The sequence below is a fragment of the Porites lutea genome, chromosome 7 (assembly GCF_958299795.1).
Source record: "Porites lutea chromosome 7, jaPorLute2.1, whole genome shotgun sequence".
Taxonomy (NCBI): domain Eukaryota; kingdom Metazoa; phylum Cnidaria; class Anthozoa; order Scleractinia; family Poritidae; genus Porites; species Porites lutea.
In genome coordinates this window covers 18,970,743-18,994,927 of record NC_133207.1, presented here as the reverse complement: position 1 = coordinate 18,994,927, position 24,185 = coordinate 18,970,743, and the positions used below count along the sequence as shown (strand labels likewise).

The 24,185-nt window shown below is 40.7% G+C and overlaps 1 protein-coding gene and 1 long non-coding RNA gene across 2 annotated transcripts; both read right to left on the bottom strand.

Annotated features, from left to right (window-relative positions):
• Positions 1-1,789: 1,789 nt before the first annotated feature.
• Positions 1,790-4,158, bottom strand: LOC140943894 (uncharacterized). The gene is made up of 3 exons (XR_012166645.1): positions 3,957-4,158; positions 2,938-3,123; positions 1,790-2,053 (listed from the first exon to the last, which is right to left on the bottom strand). It is a non-coding gene; the product is annotated as an uncharacterized lncRNA (long non-coding RNA).
• An 8,620-nt stretch (positions 4,159-12,778) lies between these two features.
• Positions 12,779-13,846, bottom strand: LOC140943893 (uncharacterized). The gene has a single exon (XM_073393009.1). The coding sequence runs from the start codon at positions 13,627-13,629 to the stop codon at positions 12,898-12,900; it is 732 nt and encodes a 243-aa protein (XP_073249110.1). The 5' UTR covers positions 13,630-13,846; the 3' UTR covers positions 12,779-12,897.
• Positions 13,847-24,185: the final 10,339 nt, after the last annotated feature.

Here is a 24,185-nt window from a genome sequence, read left to right as displayed (position 1 = left end):
AAAACTGAAATGCTTCTTAAGCTTTCAAATCTGAATTCAAATCTCACACTAACCCTGGGTTATCTTGACCCAGCTTTGAACAACTTGGCCCAGGACATCTTTCCAGTAACCCTTCCACTCAAGGTCAAGTTATATGTGTTCGTTTGCTACACTCTGTGTACTAAGCTACAAAGAGTGCATGAAAACTTAGACAACGTGGAGAAATTACATGCAATTAAGTATCTTCCAAAAACGAGAAATGTCGGGACCTCTACCCTGAGAAGACCCCCTGTGGTTCGGCTCTCATAAGCGATCGCTAAATCTTCACCTTTTGGGTGGCCGCTAGTGGGAGGTTCAACTGTTTTAAAATCTTTATCTGACATGTAACTATCATCGTTATAAGGAAAAAAGAAAGTTATTAACCAGGGTAAGATAGCTTGATTTGGAATTAAATTCTCTTGATAAGTTCTTTGTGAAATTAATGGAGAACTTTTTATTACGCTGATGTAAGGTCTCGGGAGGTCAATTAGTTGCTTCCAGTAAAAGCATTTAAAATGAATTTTGACAAATAATTTTCGCAAAATGTACAAAGTTAAAGTTTATTTTCAAGTAGATCTTAATGTCAGTGATTGTACTTATGCCTACAGCAAGGAATAAAATGAAGGATACTAAGAAGTTGTGTTTATTTTATTGGTTCGTTTTTGTTTTGCTAAACTTGACCCATACTATAAAGTCGAGATAAAGAAGGTAAGGAAAGGAGAAATGACGACTGATGTGCCAAAGTGAAAGAAAAAAATAAATTGAACTTAATACTACTTAGAACGCATCACATGTTAAAATTAATTTAATCTAGAAATCTGAAATGCACATATTTAGCCTGACGATATTTTTGTCAGTTTATGCGTTTTGAAGTGAAAATGTTTTTGAAAATATGTGAACTGCAATATTGCAAAACTGAGTGATAATGCAGTGGATTGTTTAGGAATGTTTTCAAGTACAAGCAGAAAAATATTGTCTAAATTTTTTTAGCACAACACCTGTTGTTATAAGGTAAAACTAAAGATATAGTACATATCTTTTTTTGTTCACCTTTTAAACTCTCGGCATATTTACGCAGATACACTACGCCGTTCTTTTTCGTTTAACAGCTAGTGCTCAACCACATTGCCACAAGATATATCTTAAATAGAAAATTATGAAAATAGTGCGAAACTTGGCTTGCTGCGGGATGTCGTAAATGAAAATTTATCTCAGTTTTTCTTTGTCTACCACGGACGTGAAAAGTCTTTGTAATGAGTAATCCAAGTACTGGAAAAGCCACAAATACCTAAGAGAGGGAGAGAAAAGCCATGGTTGGGGGAGACTAATTCGGGCACCCGACTTTTCGATTCCGGTTCCCTTATTTAAGTCCTTTTACATTCGTGATTCTTGTACGTATATGACCGTATACTTAGAAATGGACTATTGTACGTATATGACCGTATGCTCCTCGAAGTTCTTTGTTGTCGCAACTCCAAGTGAACCTTGCGGATTTCGCTCTTCACATAAGCGCAGTCGTACGTAGCTAGGTCGCAAGTTTATCAATTTTGTGGAATGCTGAAGATGAGGTTGCAATGCGATAACAAAACTTTATATAGGTATCACCGCAACAATTCGTTGAGATGTTTTCTGGCCATACATGATGGTACTCAAATAAATCAAGCCATGAGCTTTATTGTTTTGTATTATTTTAATTTCGCTACAAGCTATCGCTAGCGTTTTTTTTTGGAATTCAACCGACTATCATTTTTTCTAATTTCTGATGCATATCTTCTTTGATTTATTAAGTCCTTTTTTGGCCACTGATTTTTTAGTTGGGACTTCCGTAGCTTTCAGTGCACCGTTTTTGGCACCAAGAACTTGAGGGAATCCGATAATGCGATTTCCCGAACGTTCGAACTGCCATGTAGAACAGACCTGCCGTGAACCGGCATTTATGTCTCTTCAACCAGCCGCTCTGATTTCTGCAGGCTTTTTTCATGTCGGATTTGAAGGCCTTGTCACACTGTTTTCGACTCCATCTGTAATGATACCCCTGAAAAAGGTTTTAATGAGAAGTTGATAAGCGCATTTAAGAGAAGATAATGGTTTAACAGGTTCGATCTGGAAAGGGGGTCCTAATCTCTTATTACCTATCCTTTTTTCACAAGAATGCCGCATCCCAAACTTCTTTCATCGCTGTCCCAAATATCATTTTCTTTCCCAATACGCATTGTTCCCATTTTTGGCGAATCCTTCTTCCCGCGGTCAATCTACACGATCTCTAAGATCTTCGATTTCGTCGGAAATAACCGGCAGAGTCTCACGGCTGACTCCGACCTCAAAAACCAAACCCGATTCCAGATATACGGGAGCGTATGAACGTATTTATCGTTTCAATTCCAAATGAATTTAAGAAAGAAAGAGAAATATGCGAATTATTCGAAATCGATTTGACGAAATCCTTTTTGTTGCTGTTCTAATGTAAGTAATGATGATGTAATTTCCTATAATCTTAAAGGCTGGGTCTGAGAATGGGTATGGACCTGTGAAAAATGACATTTTTTAAAATCTAAAATAGGGTCAGGATTTGGAGAACCGGGCGGCACACCCCCACCAATAATTCCTACTGGTTGAATTTTCATAAATTTTGCGACATAGCTCCTTTTTATTTTAAAAACAGGTCACAATATCCGTGTAGAAAAAGATTGATGTAATTTTCCCCCCGTTGAAATCTCTATATCATGTATGATCCCCTGCGTAATGTACCAAAGTAAAATATCACACAACCTCGTCCCCAGGGCTCTTTTCCCTGGCTTTGAATTACCTAAATCAATCAGCCAATCAAAATGACGGATTGGCCGGCCGATGCCAGGGCCTTTTTCCCGCCTCACCTCCAGGGAAAACCGTCCTGGGGAAGAGGCGGGATATCACACTTACACAACGGTAACAGACATCATGTCTGTTGCAAGCAGGGGTGAATGTCTCCACAAATGGTCTGGGAACGCCTTTGGGTGTACTACAGCCATTGGTCTCCACGTGACACTGAGGGGATTCCGTTTTCAAAGCTGACGCTAACAGAACCATGTCCAACACGACCAGTATTTCACTTCTCATGTTGAAAATCTACAAAAAGAACATTACAAACTTTTAGTGGCTCGTGATGCTGTACAAACCGCTAAATAGCGATGAACAGCTCTTGCCTATCATTGACCATCATCAAGAGAGGATAAAGCTCCTCAGCTTTATCCTCTTTTGCCATCATAAAATGCGCGAAATTAGGCTAATTGATTTGGCTGGACACTTGTCACTCAGGGTATGAAGAAGGGGCTGTTCTTTGCGAGAATCAGGGCCGCATCCCGACCATCCACATGATACCATTATGTTTCCCAATACCGCATCCCGTGAGTCCCGCTTCCCGGGTAGCAGTCAAATCCCGTATGCCGTTAAGAGATTTCGCGTTTTCTCGAATCCCGCAACGGTAATTTATCCCGAGAATAGCCTTCCAGACACTGGTCACTCGATAGAAAGCAAATGATCAGCAGAATTTAAATGATTCTATCGAACCCAGTCCTTATGATCGCTGGATTCGCTGTCACTTCAGTCTGTAATTGTACGTTGAAGAACATTATTGCCCAGATATAAAAGTAGAATCCCGAATAGCTTGAAATGTTTATGACTGTTTTAGCGAAGTGAATATTCAAAAAAAATTTGCTGCTTGCCTCTTCGATCCTCACTCGTTTCCGACAATTATGAACTAACTTTCAGTTTCCAACACTGAAAACGCAATAAACTGAAGAGTAAGAAATTTAAGTTCGCTATAAATTAGGAAAACCAGTCTAGGCTGTCCTGAAACGGCCGATTTATTTATTGGGATCATTATGAATAATATGTTCCCCCAGGCTTTAACCACTGAACTGAGACCAATTACGAAATTATAAGGCCACGAGGAAACTTACCGTTCTCCAACCTGTATCGATCTCTGTCTGTCTTATCTAATCTCCAGTGACAGTTACTGGTGGACAAGTGGCTTTCTGGTCGTTACTGAGTCAATATGATTGCTGGTCGCAGGCCGGCTAGTATGGTAGTGAGTAAAGGAGTGGGATCAGATTACTCAACAGTCAGTCCATATGAGCATGCAAAGACGGGACACGAGTATCTGAAAAATGAAAAAACAGTGAGATGACTCAGCGACCAATCAAAATGCAAGACCGTCAGGCATTGCAGCCGATCTCCTACTGACTGGTTTAATCATGTTTTTAAATTTATGAAAGTAATACCGTGATTATATCGGTGGATCTTTTACACTAATTATTTTCACAGAAAAGACCAGCTTCACAAACTTACAAGAACAGGAGCACAAGAGTACTCATGGGCCCCTAACAAGAACTAACAGTTTTCTACGCGATAGACACAGGGTACAACATACATAATACGATATGAGTAAAAATTATGCCCTTATTCAGTGTGTTGTAATGAAAGCCAATAGCCGCAAGACCGAGCGCTTATTATTATATATTATCATTATCATTATTATTATTATTATTATCATTATGATGTCCATTCCTTGTAGACTCAGGCAGGATGTTCGGCTGGGTTTATAGTCTTTCGGAGCGAGTTTATTGTTACTATCATATTATTATTATTACTACTACTGTTATTGCTTTAAGTCAAATAAATTCATGTAATCAGAAAATTAGGTCACGCTTGTCTGAATTCCTGATAGCACGAGCCAACCTGGCGGAAGTAGAAATATTAAAACTACCGGAGGAGCCAAAGATTTTCCCGATTTAGTAGAAAACATTCGACTATACTAGGAATAGTCTCACTTTTTTCGGATCATATTTAGTCTCGCTTGCGTGAGCAGCGAGACTCATAATCTGCAACGCGTTTTTCGCCCGGGGGGGGGGGGGGGTAGTCCCTTATAGAGGCTATATACCTTATTATAGGAAATTAACGCTCCACGAAATTAAGGTATTGGAAATTAACGCGACTTAAATTAACGCGAATTTAATGGAAAAAGACTTTCAAATAAAGAAAATTAACGCGAAAGAGGAGGTAGAATTTCATAATAAAGGAAATTAACGCGATTAAGACACAGTTGTCACAGGAGAAGATATTGACATCACTTCTGACAGCGACCACGATGAAGAAGGTCGAAATATTGTAAACCTTCGCCTTAGCTTTTGTGAAAGATGAAAAATAAAGGGTAAATGGAAAGAGAGAAAGCTTGTAGTTAATGTTTTTTAGGTGTCAAGAATGTCTGGACAGGTTCCAAAATTGGGGTTAAAATAATGGAAATTAACAGAGTGGAAATTAACGCTGCACTTAAATAACGTCGCGGAAATTAACGCTCAACAAAATGAACGCGACTTAAATTAACGCGAATTTTAACGATTCGCGTTAATTTCATGCAGCGTTAATTTCCTATAATAAGGTAGGTATGTGCCGCACCAGAGGGTATGTTTTTATAGCTGTTTTGGTCTGAAATAGGTTACCAATTTCGACCATTTTGGTCTGAATGGGGTATGGTTTGTGCACTGCTAGTCTTGAATTGGGTATGAGTTTTAGAAGAATTAGCTACTTCTTCATCATTTGGCAATAAGACCATTTCCCTTTTAATGTTTACGCCAACTACCGTGTACGTGCCGTAATAGCTCGTCATGCGCTCCAGTCACGCGCCGGGCTCCAGGGCTTCAGGTCTGAAATAGGGTATCAAATTTTTGATCAGGTCTCAAATAGGGTAGGGAAAATCACAGATTTTGGTCTGAAATAGGGTAAGGGTTTCACGAAGCGTGCCGCACACCCCCTCCCAATTTTTCTGGAAGTACCCCCCGGAATTTTTGGGACGCAAACGGCAGGACCTTTAGGGCGCGATCCATTCAACCAAAATTTCCGGAAATTTCGGTCCAAAACTCAATGGATCGGTTCGGTCCAACCGGAAAAGTTTCGAAAAAACAGGTCCACCTTTTGAGGTGGTCCTCTTTTCCCGGTCGGACCGGTCTGAATTTTGGTTGAATGGATCGCGCCCTTAGCATCAGGTTTTTCATGGGAAACGGCAAGCCGCAAACCGCAAAATGTCACGTGACCACGGCCTTGCGGTAACGTTTGCAGTTTGCAGTTCACGTTTGAACCGCAGGAAGGGCTTCCAGCGGTAAGTGATTTACGGCAAGGTTTTTTGCCACAAAAAATTACACAGCTTCGCGTTTATAGGTATGAACTAGCTTTTTATATCCGTTTGCGATGTGTTTGTTGGATTTTTGATCTCGAATCAAGGAATTATTGCTGATTTTTGGGCGATTAAAGTGATGCACTTCGACTTGATGAAAACAACATGGCGTAGTTCAAATCAATTTTATATTCCTTTCTGCCGTAATAACAAAGGAAAGTATTCTGTTCCAATCCAGAGTTAAATTTTTTTTCTATCTTGTTATTGAATTCATAACTTAACTCAGTCTCTGTTGGGTTCCTATTTTTAACGTATCAGTCCGCGAATATCATTTTATTTTGCTTATTTAGCTTCATAAAGCCTTCTGGTTTCTTCTGGGCTCACTTGCAACCTTACAATTCCTATATGTATTCTTGTATTGTAGTGTATTTTGGCTAAATAAAAATGAACTGAACTGAACTGAAAAGCCTTGCTAAAGTTTTAAATCTCGGCGACGCGAAACTGCAAACGCGTGACTGCGCATGCGGTTTGCGGTTTGAGGTTTACCTGATGCTAAAAGTCTCTATTGTGCTAGGCGTTCCTTGCGGAGACGGTGGGAACTGGGACTAAGAATCTTTGTGTGATCGAAGCCACGCATGTTTTGCGAAGAAAGCTCAGGAAAGATTAAATTTAGAGCTTTTCCGAAACGTACGTGTCGGTCCACGAATTCTATCTCTTGAAAGTCTCTTGATTACTTTGCAGCAAGTCAACACTACTGGGTGGTCGAAAAAAATTAGAATCTTAATTAGCAAAATTGCCATGGTGGGGTGTTGTAAACTTTCACTGTATGCAAATGAGTCTTGTCATGAGCAGGCCGTTTATTTTCGGCGATTTAAATGACGTGCCATATAAATCACTTTTTCGATATCTGGCAATGATGTAATTTCTCTGGAATCGAGGCCAGGCCCTTGAATTTTCGTGTACCTATACACGCGTATAGGCTGCTACCGCAGAGATATTTTTGTCGTCGTTAACACGCGTACTAAATCGATTCAGAAACAAATAAAAGGTATCGATGTCGATAAAGTAGGAAGTAAAAAAACCTTTAGCGAGTAAATCATGTTTCTTGTAGAATAAATCGCCTCCCCATTTCTCCATCTTATCTCCAAACAGGCGAGACCTGAATGCCGCTGTAAGCGTGCTCTTGTTTTTCTTAGTCCGACTGAGCGAAACGCGCAAGACACGAAAATGACCATGCGTGTGGTGGAAGGCGCCCTCGTTTCTCGCGTCTTCGCAGCTGGACGCTCCAGGGCGCATGCACCCCCTTACAAAATCTGAAGAAAAAGAGAGACTGCTCGCGGTGTCACTCATCCTTCTCTCTCTCCGTAGGGACGAGTAGGAGAGAAACCTGGGAAGGCGCGCGAGAGGTCGAATCCGCCAGCTACGCAGCGCGTCTAAGATCGAAACGCGTAACGAAGACCAAAGAACGTCTACTGCACTCCTTGTGGTTTAGCACTAGCCTGCGTGGCAGGCGCCGCTTAGGTTTTTTATTAGTTTTTTTGGACCACGCGAAAGGAACACGCCAAGGGGAGGGAGGCTCCCGTTTTCACCCCGCATGCGCTCGCGCGTTCTCGGTGGAAATTTCTCCCTTCGTCCTAAATGACCTGTGCTTGCTATGCAGGTAACTATCCCGGAGAAAAGTAGTTTAATAAGAAGGTTGCACAACTTAACAGTAGTCTATTTTAATGGTCAAAGAAGATGTTTTTCAATTTTGGTTTATACCTTAGTCCCCCAATTCTATTCTATTATTGCGCGCGTCCGATGCGTTTCGGGTCATGTAGTCACCGAAATGCATTGATCGAGAAGGCCTGGGAAGATGCCGTACAGCAGGCGCCCCCCACGGGTTAGGGGGAGGAGACGGATGACTCCGCACACTTAAAAACAAAACAGTGTATTACGCGCAAATATTACGCACATATGTAAATTAAGTTTTGTTCAACATTGGGCCATGGGCTGGAGAAAGGAGGGGATAAAAAAGATAGCCTTCCCAACACTTTTGTAGTTTGGGACATGTTTCTGTGTTTTCAAGGAAGTTTCAGACTTTGATCATTCAGGGACCGTTCATTTTTTATGGGGTGGGGGGGGGGGGAGCGCCGGTGGGATTTGAAGAATATGATGAACCCCCATCTTCATCATAAAATTTTGGGGGGGTGACCCCCTTTTGTAGTATCCCAAAATAATTGAGATGATCCCCCCCACCCACAACTGACTAAAAATGAACGGTCCCCCACATTAGAAAAAAGGCTATTTTCTCATGATCTGTTCATTTCTGGTATCGTTTTGGAAGTATAGAGCCTACAAAGTTTGCACGTAAAGTAAGTATCTACAGGCTGCAAATGGACTATCATTAGAGAGCCTTTGTGGCCACAGAAATTGAGCTAGATACGAGGCTTTATATTTGTGTTGCATTTGGGAATTTATCTAGTTTCAACTGTCACTATCTCATCAACAATGTTTTTACATAGAAGGGCAAAAGTTTTACAAAGTATTACAGGTATTGATGAAACACAGCACAGTCAGATGTTAAGGTAGGAAACCATCTGCTCATGTTACCACTATCTTGCATGGAAAGCATTTCCTGAGTGCAGCATATGAAAAATGATGTCGTAGAATTGACACAGCTGGAATAACTGCTGGAAATACCCAGTGCACAAGGTCTCAAAACAAATCATTGACCCACATTAACTTATATAACTTAGCTGCAGCAGGTCGACCCAGCAGGGCAAATTGACTAAACAATGGTGATTTTCCAGTGACAATTTTAAACATTGTCCATCACTTAATAACAATGGAAATCAATAATCAGTCAGTGCTCTCCTTATCAGGCTACAACTGGTAAAATTTACAATCTGAGGCAACAATTCTTACCACCTCCCAGTGCTTGAGGGTTGACTAAGGTGAAAGAAGTTGGTTTAAAAAATATGCAAGCAGTGATTGGATCTGATCAACTAATAATGCATGAATATATGGAAGTGTACTATAAAATACACAGCTTTTCTTTTTACGGGCCACGCATGTTGGAAAGAGAGCATTGAAGACAGAGTAAAAAAAAAAATTTGGAATCAAATGTTTTAAAGAAATTGTTGTCTAAAAACGATAATGGCTGATTTGCGTAAAATAGGTCTTAATTAGAACATGAGGGAATGCTGTTTCAGAGAACTTAGCTCCTAAATTTCACAAGGTCGAAGATCCACTACTCCCCCTCCCCCCCGGGAAAGTGCGCCTCTGGCACAATTTGTTGCCTTTCTGGCCATGAATTTGCCACTTTTTTCAATAAACATTGTTTTTAATTTTCTCTTGAAACAATTCTAAGTCCCAAGAGAAACTGAAAATAATGGTTCTTTTTGGGGGTGGGGGCACAAGAAGATTTTTATGGTACTTTCTGAAGTGGCGAATGGTCCCTCACCTGCTGAGCTAAAATTGAGGGAGAACACTGTGTCAGGCTATCAATTAGCCTCGATTACCAGCTGCTTTTCAGGGAAAAGTCTTCACATTCATTTCCCCAAAAGAAGGAGGGAGCAAAGACCATAATTGGGAGAGCATTGGGAATCGAAAAAATAGTAATTCAGTTTTACACTGATCACATCAATTTAAAGGCACTTGAAATATTGTTTTTTTTAGAAAAACCTGATGAAAGCTGCCTGTTGCCTAGCTCAGAATGTTATGCTATATATGTACAAGAGCCTGTTTACATGACCATTTATGCCCCAAAATCCACATACAAATTCTCCAAACTGATCTCTATACACTTCCTTAAAGAATGTGTTGAGAGAATATGATAAATGATCAAGGCATTTTCTCTCGGTGATCATTTTATTAATTCTCACAACCTTATCTCTTGACAAAGTATAGATATTGTTAGGAGAAGATTGATGTTGTTCACTATTGGGGTTAAAGGGATAAGGTGAGACAGCTCATCCCAGCTGTTAGCTGGGATGACCTGCTTTACTTGGATGGCTCAGATGGCTCATGCCTTGTTTTTTTTTTTTTGCAAAATAATATCATTTTTGTTTGTATGAGAAGGCTGATCTTAGGCAGGCCTGCTTTCTCATAAAAACATCAACAATAATTGTTGAGAGAAGATCAAGAAAAACAGGAAATAAGTGCAGAGAACGCAGCAGGTAGATTCTACACCACCAAAGTTCACACCATGTTCAGGGCAAAACAGACAGAAAAAATCATCTTGTTTAACCCCTAAGATTAAAATTTGAATTATCACTTGTTGCCCCTATTCATTTCCAACAAAAGTAGTGGGGAGAAGTTGATAAAATATCAAGCATATTCATCTTGTGTAATCATGTCCCCAATTCTCATGACCACTCTAATTTACAAAGCACTGATATAACAAGGAGAAATTTGATGCTGATCACTCTTAGGGTTTAAAGGGTTAAATGGGTTATAGCACGAGGACATATTGCCATTTTAGATCAATTCTGAGCTGAAGTCATCAATTTGCGTCTTTACTTATAGTCAATCCATCAAATGTCTTAAGGGAGCGCTAACCATATTTTTCTGGGCCATTTTTGCTGTCTTAGTATTAAAACATGGAAAGCAGGGTTGTCACTAAGATTTCAAAGTTGCCGGGTAAATAAAACAAGTACGTGGGGAATCAAACAGCTAGGGATTTCTTCTGGTTCTATTTTTATTCTATTTTCCAATGAAATTAGCCGGGGACCACTTTCATCGGCCCCCGGCCCTTAATGACAACCCTGAAAAGGTTGGCCCAACTTTTCCAAGTTTCAATCCATTTCCATCCTTGCCATCCATAAAGCAACAGACCACAAGAAACAGTTTCAATGCCTAACCTGGACCATTATTTTTGGAATTCAATTTATGAAAAGACAAGTTTTGGCTTAATAAAATATAGCAAAATTTGTTGCTATAGCATCTTAAAGGTGCTATGTGATTATTAGCATCACATAGCAGGGCTAGAAATTAAATAAATCCTCAGGTCGCCTTTTGGCGACCAACGTAAGGGGAGAAATATAGTCACCAGATGCAAATTTTTAGTCGCCAGTTATGTAAATGATGCAGCTTATAGTATGGCACCATCCATCGGATTTGATTGTTTGAAAATATCAAAGAAAGAAGTCAGTATAAATTTGGAGGTAAACTGGCTTTGTTTATGCAATTTGGCACATTTTTGATGACAAAGGCAAAACAGATAAGATGAAAATTTCATCTTATCTGCTTTGCAGATAAGGGCTTGGAGGGCTATTAATGTTTGTTTAAACTTTACCCTATTACATGTAATTTAAATCTAACTCATAGAGAAATCTGGTGTCCAAAGTGGCGACTAAACCAGAATTTTTTCGTTGCCAAGGACAAAATGTTAGTTGCATTGGCAACCATATCAGTTGCAATTTCGAGCCCTGCATGGCCCCTTTCAGATGCTAATTGGAGCATTACTGCAAACCCTGTTTAACACTACAAGACTCTGAAATCTACATCCTGTTTGGTGACAGACAGTATTGCTTAATGCCAGATAAAAGAGTCTTCCCCCCAGGAGAGTAATACTGGGTGAACTTACACTCGACATTAATTAGTTTGTTGTAGAGACTGGTCATCTGTGATGAAACATTTTCAGCTGAAAATATTTTGCAAATGCTGCATAGCTGGCAGAGGACAAGACGTTTCAAAGCACTCAGAACATAAATTCAAAACAATACAATGATTTTTCTTCCTGTTCATGTGTAAGAATGATTCCTAATGGTAACACCAGCTACAGTGTTTACAGTTCTGTAGATTTTGGATCCTGCATTGCTGTTGATAAATAAAAAGTTTCTTTTTTTGCTCTTGCAATGGCAAAGGAACTCCCTCAAACCACAGTTAGATTATTTAAAAACAAAACAAAACAAAAAAACTAATTCAATAGCCTAAGGTCGCTTGGATCATGCAAACAATGTCAAAATGCAGAGATATTGACTTGATGTGAATTGGCTTAGCTCCCGAGAGAATTTATAACCATTTCATCTACTTTCAGCGTAGGTTCCTTGGTGAAGTAATTTTAAATCTCAATGGGGTACAGATCACTTAATACGACTATTAAAAAGGTGGTGGTCTCTTAGCGTCTTGACAAATTTCAATCTTCTACTAGCAGAAGTTGCGTTTCAGACCGTTTCAAACAGGAATAAATTAAGCCGCTGTCATTTGACGGGATGTTCAACTAATTACGCTGTAGTTCAAGTCAGACCAAACAGTTCAACCTCAAATTCGCATTTGTTCGACCCGGAACGAAACAACGAAAGGTGTCCTATCGCTGACAAAAGAACATGTTTATAAACATTGCAGAATGCAAATAAGTCGGCATTAGTTAATATTCCATGCTCTTTTAGTCTTTAGGAGATCTTTAGAAGGAAGGAGAAAAAAAGAGTACAAAGATCATCTCGATAAGGAAAATGAAACTAACTTTTCGATACACAAATTCGAGTTTGTTTTCCCTCAAGAAAGGTATAGGAATTAGTTCTAGAAAGGTATAATTTGGGCTAATTACTACGGCTTAAGTGAGTATTAAAATATTGAGTACTATACCAGTTACGGCGTTCGAAGAAGAGAACAGCAATACCACATCCATTGCGATCAATCTGTATTTATTCGGCTGTGATGTTACACGAATAATCATTATATGCAGAGATCTACATTTTTTTAACGTCACAAATCAGTTTAAAAGACAGTTCCATTCGTTAGGGATTCTAACGAGAGGCGACAAGACCATGAGGAGTCGGAATGCCATGAGACAGAAGGGCAGCGTTAACTACTGGATCCTTGTAGGCACCGGTGGTAGAAAACAGGCTTCGGAGAACGTTGAGCTCTTTAGTGAGAAAATCGACCTTGGATTGTAGACGAGAATTCTCCTCTTGCAGCTCATCAACTTTTTGCTGGGTCTCCACATACTTTTGTTTGCTCTTAAATCGGCTCTTGCGGACCGCAATGTTGTTGCGTTCCCGTTTCAAGCGATATTCATCGCTTCCCTTCTCGATCGACGCTTTCTTGTAAGACGAAGAGCCTCGGCGATATTTTGGAGCCTTCAGTTGCGAGGCGATAGAAGGTAGCCTGGTCGACTTCTGCTCGGTTTCTTTCGCCAGAGTCGTTGATTTGTAGGTCACAGCCGGTTTCGGGGAATTTACTTTGGAATCTACTTTAACTGGAGCGTATCCTTGATCTACTTCGGGTAAATAAGGTTCCACTACTTCTCTACGCTTGCTATCTTTACGGGGGGCTAAATACTTGGTCAAATCTTCGGGACTGGTGCTCAAGGTGGCAGGATCCAGATAAGAGGCAAAATCAATCGCGATGTCGTTCAGATAGGTGCAACTCTCGTCCAGATCAGAAGCAGAGCTAAGGTCAACGTCTTCGAACAGCTCAGAGCAAGGAGAATTCGCTGCTGACCATTCGCCGGACTCATAAAGATCGAGCACGTCCATGGGAGTACATGATGGCGGATATACGCATGGTTCGGGCTCTTGCTTCAGGTCCAGTCCGTCAAAGATGGGGAGGGGAAAATCTAGTTCCTTTAAGGGAGGTATTTTGGCGACTTGTCCGGTAAAATTCTTTAAAAAATGGTCGGGTATAAAACCCTCAACGTTTTCGACGACGCTTCCGAATCTTTGCGGTTGGGAAGAGGAACCTAGCAGGCAGACACAGCATATTTAGGGCGGCCTTGAATGGCATTATTCCAAATTTAGACATAATAACAATGGTCTGCTATTTCATTGGCTTACTCCTAACAATAGTTGCCAATGGTGACCTCCCGTGACCCGCTTCCTATTTCAAGCGGGGGAAGGGTGACGTTTTGCATGTGACCGACCGGAAATGCGTCTGCTGTTCGCAGGCTATGATGTCAGCAATATACTTAAGCAATTTCACCTTATTTAGAAATCAGGGAAATTATTCTTGGGTGCTCAGTTTTCTGTGTCAGCCTGGTGTCAGCCTGGTGTCAGCCTGTTTTCAGAAATTATTGGTAGGAAATATTTGGGGGCGTTCCCTATACCTGGACAATACCAAAGGGAACACAATGCATATTGTTAACGATGTCTAACCCTGGTGTCAACGCGACACGTTTGAACTCGAACCACGAGCACGTAGCCTTCACAGCAAGCCTGCGAGTTACCTGCGAGGGTGAAGAACGCGCGCGTTTCCTCGTCTCTGGCGGTTAATTACAAAGGTACCGGTGATTTGCGTTCTGCTTCTTAATTAAGTTAAAATAACGCGACATGAAGGTTAGGAAACACGCAAGGATTCTTGTTGTATGGACTAACCTCCGCTTAGGTCCTCGTTACACGCTGAATGTTGTGATTTGATCTTGTTTGTCCAGTATCTTTCTTCATTTTTAAAACCTTACAGATCACGTGACCAGCCACGCCCATAAATATGCAAAATTTGGTCTTCGCAGATTACACCACTTGAATGAATGTGACCACAATCGTTTTTCCTTCCATAATATTTCATTTCCAGTCAAATAACCTAAATTAATCGGGTATTTGTGAACTGATCCATTCCTCACTCAAATATTAGATATTTCTCTCTCGTCCCAGTCTCCTATACAACAAGAAACGTTATAGTTTACAGAAAGTAGATAACTTACGAAAACCCCGATTAACTCCATACACTTTGCGTTGATAGTCATTAACAAAAAATAAATTAAACTGCAAGTGTTATTTATAAAGTGGTGTAAATGTAGCCTGTGAACAGCAGAAGCATTTCGGGTCGTCGCATGGTTCCTTCTTTCCCCTCACCCTCCCCCGTCATTCCTTTTTTTTTTGCTCTTGTCCCAGCTTTCTAGACGAACCTCGCGAGGAGACGCTTGCTACGCAGGCTATCGCTTCTCTCCCTCCGGAGGGAGAGAAGTGTAAATGTAGATTGAAATAAAAAGTCAAAAATGGGTGTGGCAAGTCACGTGATAAAGATAATACATTATAGTAATAATGAATAATGAATGCTTATGGGAAGTAGCAAGTATTCGTCTCCTGGGATTAGATATTAAATTAAAAATATTTATGCGAAAGGTAAAATCCCTACCGACACAGACCACCCCCTCCAAATCTGCGGTGCCCAATTCTTTAGTTCACCGGAGGGCTCTAGCCTTGTGAAAGCCAGGAGCTAAATGGGCTCGTTTTGGTTTTTCTGATGCGGAATGCAGCCGGACGTCCGCGAGCACTAGGTCTCATGGAATGTTACATATGCTGCCGCAGGAGCCTAGCCTATAGGCTCCTCACTGTGACTAGCAAAATCTTAAAAGCGAAGTCATGCTCCTGGCAAAGTTTGTGCACTTTTGCGCACGGGAAATAACAAAAAATATGTATCGTTTGATTTCCATGCATTTATTTTGTACACTGCACAGGGCCAGGAAGATCAAGGGGGAGTAGGGGAGAAAGGATATGTGACCTCCCCCCCCCCCTCATTGCCAGCGCTTCTGTCACAGGGATGTGCCGTTGGACAGGGTATGGTTTTTAACCTCTCTGTCCTAAACAGGGTTTCTAATTTAGTGAGAGTCCGTCCTAACTATAAACAGGGTATTACTAGACTGCATATTCAAGTACGCAAGAGCAGTCAAACAAAAGATCTGGAGCGAGGCTGAAAACGGGGAGCGAGACTCGAGAAAAACCGCTCACGCGCGCGTGTGAGATTCTTAAGCTACGCTATGCCGATTTTGAGATAGCCTGCGTAGCATGGCGGTTTTGGTTGGGCGCGCTAAGTAATAAACGCGAGAGGGCAGAAAAAGCGCGAGGAGATTGGGTCTTCGGTGCTCGTGCGCCCGGCTCGACAAAACCGCCATGCTACGCAGGCTAATTTTGAGAAAAAAAGCCAATTGTTTTGCAGTTGCTAGCCTGCCATGCAGGCATTATTAGGGGAGCTCGTATTTCGTCCCTCCCCTCAAACGAAGAAATATAAGCTCCCCTAAAAACGCCTGCGGGGCAGTCGGTATTGCATGCAGGATTGATTGATGTGGTAGACGGCGTGCATTTTTGTCTTTGTCCTAAATTAGGTTAATAAAATTGGGGGTGTTCGCTGAAAAAGTTATTTTACGATTTTTTCCCCAAACCAGGGTCAGGGTTTCAAACCCTCAGCAGCTCACTTATACCCAAATGTTGGTCGAGTATTCCCTCCCCGCCCCTTCGGGACTGACTGACAACTGATTAAATTTTAACTAACAACTGACAAAAAATAACTGATATTTGCTTATTTGCCGACAACTGACAAATTTGCTTATTTGGATGGCCTACGAGACCTTTAAACTATTTCCAATTTACATTTTTTTCACGCCAAGTCAGAACAGCCAGGCCCGAGATCAGCAAAGATTTAAAAATTCCCTATGTCGTTCCTGAACTTCCTAAGCCGGACCAAGTAAAGTTAATCATTGTTGATTAAACTGTAACATACCTGATACATGATATCAATTGACCTCATGGTACACACATCTTCGTCCTCAAACATGCGAGGCAAAAGGAGTGATTAAAGCCGATCGTGAATTTCTATATATTCGAATCCGATACCACCTAAATTGTGTAGAATGTGGACGGAAGCCAGCGTTGAAACCAAGCATTTTGCAATTGCGACGGATGGCTCATCTGTCGGACAGTGGTACTTGGAACTTCCAAGCCTCAGCTCAAGACTCTTTGTTGAAGAAAAAGGCATGGCAGTTAAGGCAATCTCTTTCACAAGCAACCGTTGCGCTGATTACGGTATGTGCCAATATATATGACATATAATATTATATATGATATATAATAACAAACGGAATCAATGCCAAAAGAAAAAAGGGAAAAGGACATTCAGAGATCATTGGCAATCAAAACTCGATTACAATGGGGTTGGTATTTCTGGTGCTGGACTTCGACTCGTCGACTCATGGGCACCCAACGACTGTAAAATATTTGTTCGCAGAAGCAAATATTGCCTAGAATTTTCTATCACTTGAGGACGGCTAAAAATTTCTAGATAACATTTCCATTTATGTACAAGTTTCGACACTTCTCTAATAACAATAATAATAATAATAATAATAATAATAATAATAATAATAATAATAATAATAATAATAATAATAATAATTCCGTTATTTACAATTAGCAGTATGGAGGAAAATCCGCTGGCTATTTACAACCATGGTCTCATGAATCCCCACAATTTTCTGAAGTTCAATTTTCACATTTCACTCCCCAAGTTAGGTTATTTTTCGTAGAGAAAAGGAAATCTAAAATTTTTGGACTCAAAAATGTGATGGAGAGTGGAATCAGAAAATGCCTCACTTTCGTAATACGTGAAATTGCATCTAAAATTTTCGTGAAAATACTAATACTCAAGCCCTTATAATTTCGAAAAGATTCAAGTTGCCCTAGGATGACCAAACAGATACACTGTTTATAGTGCCACTTAGCCGGGATAGACTGTTCACAGTCCATATTTTCCCGTAAGATCATCGAGATCGAGCCCCGGGGATCGAGCTTTTTGCGTGACGGGCTGCCATCTTGCAAGAGTGTCAAAACTACTTAGGGGCGGGGGCGGTTTGGGAGCAATCTATAATCCCCAACACCCGCCCCCTCGGTACATTCGAAAATCAAGATACCCGTGACGGTAAGGCTCGGTATATCTAAACAATCTCACGAAAAAATAGGGGACTGTGAACAGTCTATAGCCGGGAATGTATACATACTTCTACAGATCTAAAGGTACTCTAACCTGGGTGCTAGAGGCTTTTCATGCGCGCTTTCTAGTTTCGGTCAAGTCTTAAAAATAAAAGTACTCCGGATAGCCTAAAAAGTGTTTTCAATGTATTTAGGAGGAAATTGTCGTTGGGTACCCCTTTCGACTATCCATCGATTGAGTTCTCATTTCGGACAGCGCGATTGGAAATAACGACGTTACAAAAGGGGAGAGGGACGTCGAGGCGTGAAAATTAAGATGGACGGCGGATTTTTTTGTAGGAAGCAACTATACATAGGACTGTATAAGACTCCAAATAAAGAATTGTCATTGTCATTGTCATTATAACGCCTCGGCGCCGGCCTGCTACGCAGGCTATCTCGTTTACGGTGGCTCGCGTGCTTGGCATGGGTTACCTCAGACAACCAGACGTATTGTGTGTCAATACAATATTAGTAATAATACATACATTATAAATGAAAGATCGGCTATTAAAGGGAAAATTCAATAGACAATACTTAAATGGTAAAATAATATTCATACATTACATATATTTTGACTCCTTAGTCGATCTATATAAATCCAGGCCCCAGGTGTTCAAAAGGTGGATAACTCTATCCATTGGATATTGCAATTGGTTTCCCTAATACTTATCCGCCGGATCGTGATTTATCTGGTGGATAGCTCTACTAACGTTTGAACAACCAGGACCAGCTACTGTATTATTACCAGTATGGGACACACAGTTCTTTTGGGCTGGCCATGAGGCGGTTACGTGTGGATTAAAATCAGTAAATTTGAAAAGTAACTAAGAGACTGCTCGAACTCTACTACTATATCTGAACGGGGGTTTTCAGTGTTGAGCCATGGATGTTCTGAGGCAATCTGCATACTTTGCAACCTCGTTCCCAGTGTTCTCTCCTACCCGTCCCTTCGGGTAGGAGAGAGAACGTGGGAACCAGGTTGCATTAACTTTTGTTGGTGCATGTACCGAGATTTGACGGCCTTCGCCGTTATTTCAGTGTACAGAGAGCCCATACAATCTATTTTTTAAACCGTTTGTATTTTGTCGATTTTATAGAAAATGTATTGGATTTACCGTTTCCTTTATCTGTAGAGATGTATCTCTAAAGATTGTGCCACCTTACCTGCGGTATATTATCGTCCATTTGCCTCAAAATTGGCATTTTGAGCGATTTTGAAGAATTTTAAGCTTGCCGTTTACAGTTCTATACCTCATTTGAGGCAAAAGGGCCAAAAGATCGACAATACACCGAGCGAAGCGAGCGGTAAATACAATACAATTACTGTAAAATCCCAAACGGTTACAAAAGCAGATTGTGTGGGTTCCCTGTGGTGTTTGCTAGTTCTCAACCTTGCAGTAGATAGGAGGGAGAAGGGGAGAAGTTTCTTTTTCTCCCCATGCCCTCCCACTTCCTCCATTTTTTCCCCGCGAAACAACGACTATATGCTTCGCGCAATAACTAGTTTGGAAACACTTGCTAGTTGTTACCAAGGATGTTACTCCCTATTGATCATCACAAGAGCTTTAGTGCATGCTCCTACGAGTTCTTGGACGCCTCAATGATAGTTTTGGCCGGGATCAGAGTTGTCTACGCCGGCTAACAAAAATACTAACAATTTTAAAAAAGCAGACAAAACTGTTTTCATCTTTTTTGATCATTGCAAAATTAAATTACGTTGTTGTGTATGTTTCATTTTTAAAACCTAGGGGATCAGGTGTTCCTCTCTAGTCACTATGGATGTTAAAAAAATGATCAAAAACGAGCTATTAAGGCGTTAGTTAATAATTAATATCAAATTACATGTAACTGACAATTGACTGCGACAAATGGGCCAAAATTTAACTGACATAAACCCCCACCCCCTTCCAGACCCTTTAGCCGCACATCGGAACGGAAAGGTATGCCTTTTACTCAATAATCCGTCAGATAAATGATATAAAAACTTCCAAACTATAATAATTTCAAGTGATCTACCATCATTTGACGCAATTCCCAGAATTCCGACGTTTTTTCTTGAAAATTTGGACCTCAAAATCTAGGAAGGTACGTGTACTCTTACTGCTTGATATTGCTTACAAATTTCGTGGCCAGATCGATACTGCCGAAACTAAGTAATCAGTTTAGGGATAGTTCAGTAGAAGTACGTAACTTAGTATACTATTTAGCTTAACTTTATTTCGTCGAAAGTTCGCAGGAAAAAATCGGGGAGATCTGGTTTTCGTGATAAAAATTATATTCCGATCCCGGTAAATTTGATAACATTCAAGCCAGACTCCATGCTAGGTTCTTAGTCATCATTAACATTATTTAACGGAACCACAAACTAAGAAACCTTTAAATACAATCACACATGTCGACACATTCCTCTCCGATAAACATAACGGCCAATTATCTTAGTGTTGCACTCATACTTGAACTGTTTGGTACAATTAAAGGCATCGATTTAACTTCTTTATAAGTGAGATAAGCCCTAATCCGAAGAAAAGTATGTCCCGTTAATTTCTGGCGACCTGATTTTTTCGTATGCAGGTCTTTAATTTTGCCTGATTTCAATTTTGAAACTCAGTCTCGCAAAGATTTAGAATACGAGGAGCACAAGAATTAATCCAACCCAAATTTAACAATGAATACGGCACGATCACAGTTCCACAACCGCGTCGCGGGCTCAATCAGCCCGCGTTTGTCGAAATTATGAAAATCGAATGTACTTGGCACATAAAACTGTCAGAAATTAAACCCTCACAAATCAGGATCTAAACTTCTCGGAAGGGAAAATGGATGCTAGAAATATCAATTGTCTGGAATTTTATCATTCATTGGAAGCTGAATTGATCGATGATTACAAGTCGCCACTTTCATTGGGTCAATGAGAAGGTTCTGTAGAATCTCGCCTTACAATCATTTTTTTTTTTCACGTATTTTTCGGTTTAATATCATGATGAGTTCATATCGAGTTTGATGGATGCAAGTTTGGGATATTTGCTAGGCACTCAAGAAGCTATATAGAGTACGCTCTTGACTCTGGCTGGTATAGATAGCGCGCTCTCGCCAGTAAAACCAGGACGTAAGGAGCTAGGGCTAGCTCCTTACGCCCTGCATGGTCAAACTAAACTCGCATGCATCCATGAGTGTCTGCGCCAAGCCGTTTTCTAATTGCATGCAGTGAAATTACTAACATTGCTTATAAACATATTTTTGAGTTAAACAAAGGTAAAAGAGGGTCCCCTTGATAGCTTACTCAACTTAATTCTAAAGATTAGTCTTTCAGGTGCGCGCGCGCGAATCAATTTTAAACACAGGAGCAAGAGAGAAATTTGTTTTCCAAAGTAAAGCGAAACCTCTTTTATATAAGTTACACTCTCATTTACTTAAAGGACCCTCGGCAGTAAATATATAAGGTTAGCAATGTAGATTAAATACATGTAAACAAAAGCAGAAATGATGGGAAAGCATACTTTATAATTCACCCTTGCTTGTCATAATTTATTTACGAGATTTACCTGCTTCCGTCAACCATAATTTGAATTTAAATTCACATTACGCCACAGGACACCCAAGCTCTTCAACCAGCTAGGCCAGAATTTTGAACATTTTTTGTCGCTTGGCAAATGAACTGGTGGAAAAGCATATAAAGGGTATAAGTTGACTCTCAGAAGTCACCATCCTGCTGTTTTGCTAGCAGGTTGGCAAAAGTATCACATTCTCCAAGAAAGCCTAGGAATTTCAAGGAAAAGGTGGCCTCCTCCTAGCAATGGTTTCTCCAACTGATCGGCCCAGCGTGGCGTTTAGTGGAGAAACCACTTCTCGTAGGATTACTGCTTCTAATTGAATCTAGCGGTCATTAGATTATCGTCTTTTAATTTTTCGAAGCAGCGCGAAAGAAAGTTAGATACAACGAATTCAAATTCGAGAAGTACATATGTTACCCTGCGATTACGATTAGTGCTTTATAAACCCTGCTCAGAGGTCCGAAAAAAAAGATGAATAATTAAACAAAATGAAAAATAAGAAATTCAAAAAGCCTTGCAGCACATTCATGTATAATCCGCATGTCACTCTAAACTTAGCCTTGGCCCAGACTCCTTAGTGAAGAAAAAGGGCAAATAACAAAGAAGCGATCGCGAAGAAACCGCGCGAGGGATTGAGGAGGAAAAAGGGAACCCTAACCCTAACTCAACCTTCCCTCCTCCCTCCGTCCCTCGCTCGCCAACTTTTCAGTGACGGATCCAGACGTTCTGATAAGGGGGACGTGGTCATCTAGACCCTGAGATAAGAGGGGGGACAGTCTCAAAAATTTTTTTTTCGGCCCTTTGGGCCTAAGTTTGGTCAAAATATAAGGGGGAGGGCCCCCTCCCTGGATCCGCCACTGCTTTTTATATACCAATACCAGCAAGAAGCCGAAGAGAGTGACACAAAATGGGGAGCGGAGAGTCAAGACAGCAAAAGAGTGGGCGAGGGTTGAAGAGAGAAGGCGCCCTCATTTTTTGCCACCCTTTTTTTTCACAACACTGTTTTTCCTTTGCGTTGTTCACATTATCTTAAAGCCTGGAACGAGCAACGAATTTCAATGCATGCGGACACATGTAGCTATTCTAGTGCAGTTCTAGTACTTGTAAGGGTATACACGGGTTGATTTATGTCTCTCCTGTCCCCTCCCCGCTTTATTGCTTTGATTCGAGCGTTCATTGGTCAATATTGCTTTCTTTACTTTAGTACGGATTTACTTGATCCCAGAACGTGTATTGCTGTTTCTTGAGTTTGACCTTCAAACTACAAGATCAACGGCAGTTTGAGGCAAACAACGTTATCGTCCTTGCTATTGAACGAAAAAGGATAAGACACTTTTCTTTTACTTTTGTTTTCAAGATTTTGTCGCCGAATTTGCCGCCATCGCGGACAGTTGCAGATCATATTTCTCCCAGGCTGGCCTCAGGGCTCGTATGAACTGTAAACCGGCCTCACTTATTGCAGATTTTAACCTTCATAATGCCCTCTCTAACCAGTGAAGAGATCACTTTCTTTGTCAATGGAAAAAAGGTTGGTAATTTGTCTAACCTCTCTGCCTCGATCCGCGTTTTTTTGATCCCTCGATCTTCTACGTATACCTGTACGTACCCGAAAAAGCAGATTAGTGAAGTAGTCATATTCTTTCTGTTTTTTTTTCTAGGTAATACAGAGAAAACCTCAGCCTGAAATGACGGTACTTGGATATCTTCGAAACCACTGTATCCTTTGATTGTTGTTCCTCCATCAGACTTCCGTCACAAGCTCTGCATGTAAGCTGTCTAGTATATAGCTAGTTATAGTCAGTAGGTGTTGGGCGATACAACACCCTTGCAAAGCGATTTCTCTTAAATAGTTAGCTACGATAGTACAGACGCACTTTTAAGTAAAATCGGGGGAATCAGGAAATGGTGGTAAGTATTCCCACACTAAACAATAAAGACATTTTTTTAATGTTTTGATTGTGTTCTTGATTATATATAGGTGAAAAAGGTCTCAATTTGTTTACCAATATTGTCTATAAACAGTTATGGATGAAGTTTTTGTGATAACTAAGTTAGTCTACGATCGGCGACAAAAAGAGTTGGGACAACTCGCCCTAAACTGGGTTTTTTTTACATATACTGACTTCAAAAGAAGGATATATTTTAATAGCTTTTCCTCTTCCATCCCCTCCATGCAATGTTGTGCCGATGTTCGAGCTACCTTGAGGGGTGCAGATTCTCTTGTTCTTTGAAGTTACCCAATTTGAGTACAATGTCTCAACAATTTTGTTGCCGATTGTAGGTTGACACAAGTGGTATCACTTTGGCTACGGCTGTTATAACCACAATCGGCAACAAAATTGTAGAGACTTTGCCCTCAAATAGGGTTACTTTGAAGAATAAAACAATTCACACCCCTCCCCCTCTCCTCCATTCAAAGTTGGGGTGTTTGTTGTTTTTTACAGGTAGTTTGACACCAGAAGGAGTATCATGTTAAGATCTCTTCTTACAGATAACCCTCCCAGCCCATGGCCAGGATAGGTTGGCCATACCACCAGGGTCTGTGTCCCCTACTCTTTTTGGACAGCAATGTGGGTTTTTTTATGCCTACAAAAACCAGATAAGTGAAAGTGCCGTGAGACGGGACCTATGGTTGTTTGTCCTTTTCTGAGAAGACTTGGAAGTCTAACAATTTGCAGATGTTATTACATGGGAAACACTTCCTTCTCAGTTATTTAAAGACCTCGAGTATTGTTCTGGCTGGGGTATGAACCCGTGACCTCCTGCTCAGCAGACGGGCGCTCTCCCAGCTGAGCTAACCAG

Coding starts and splice junctions, on each gene's coding strand:
- LOC140943893 (XM_073393009.1), bottom strand. CDS start 13,629: ATGGACGTGCTCGATCTTTATGAGTCCGGCGAATGGTCAGCAGCGAAT.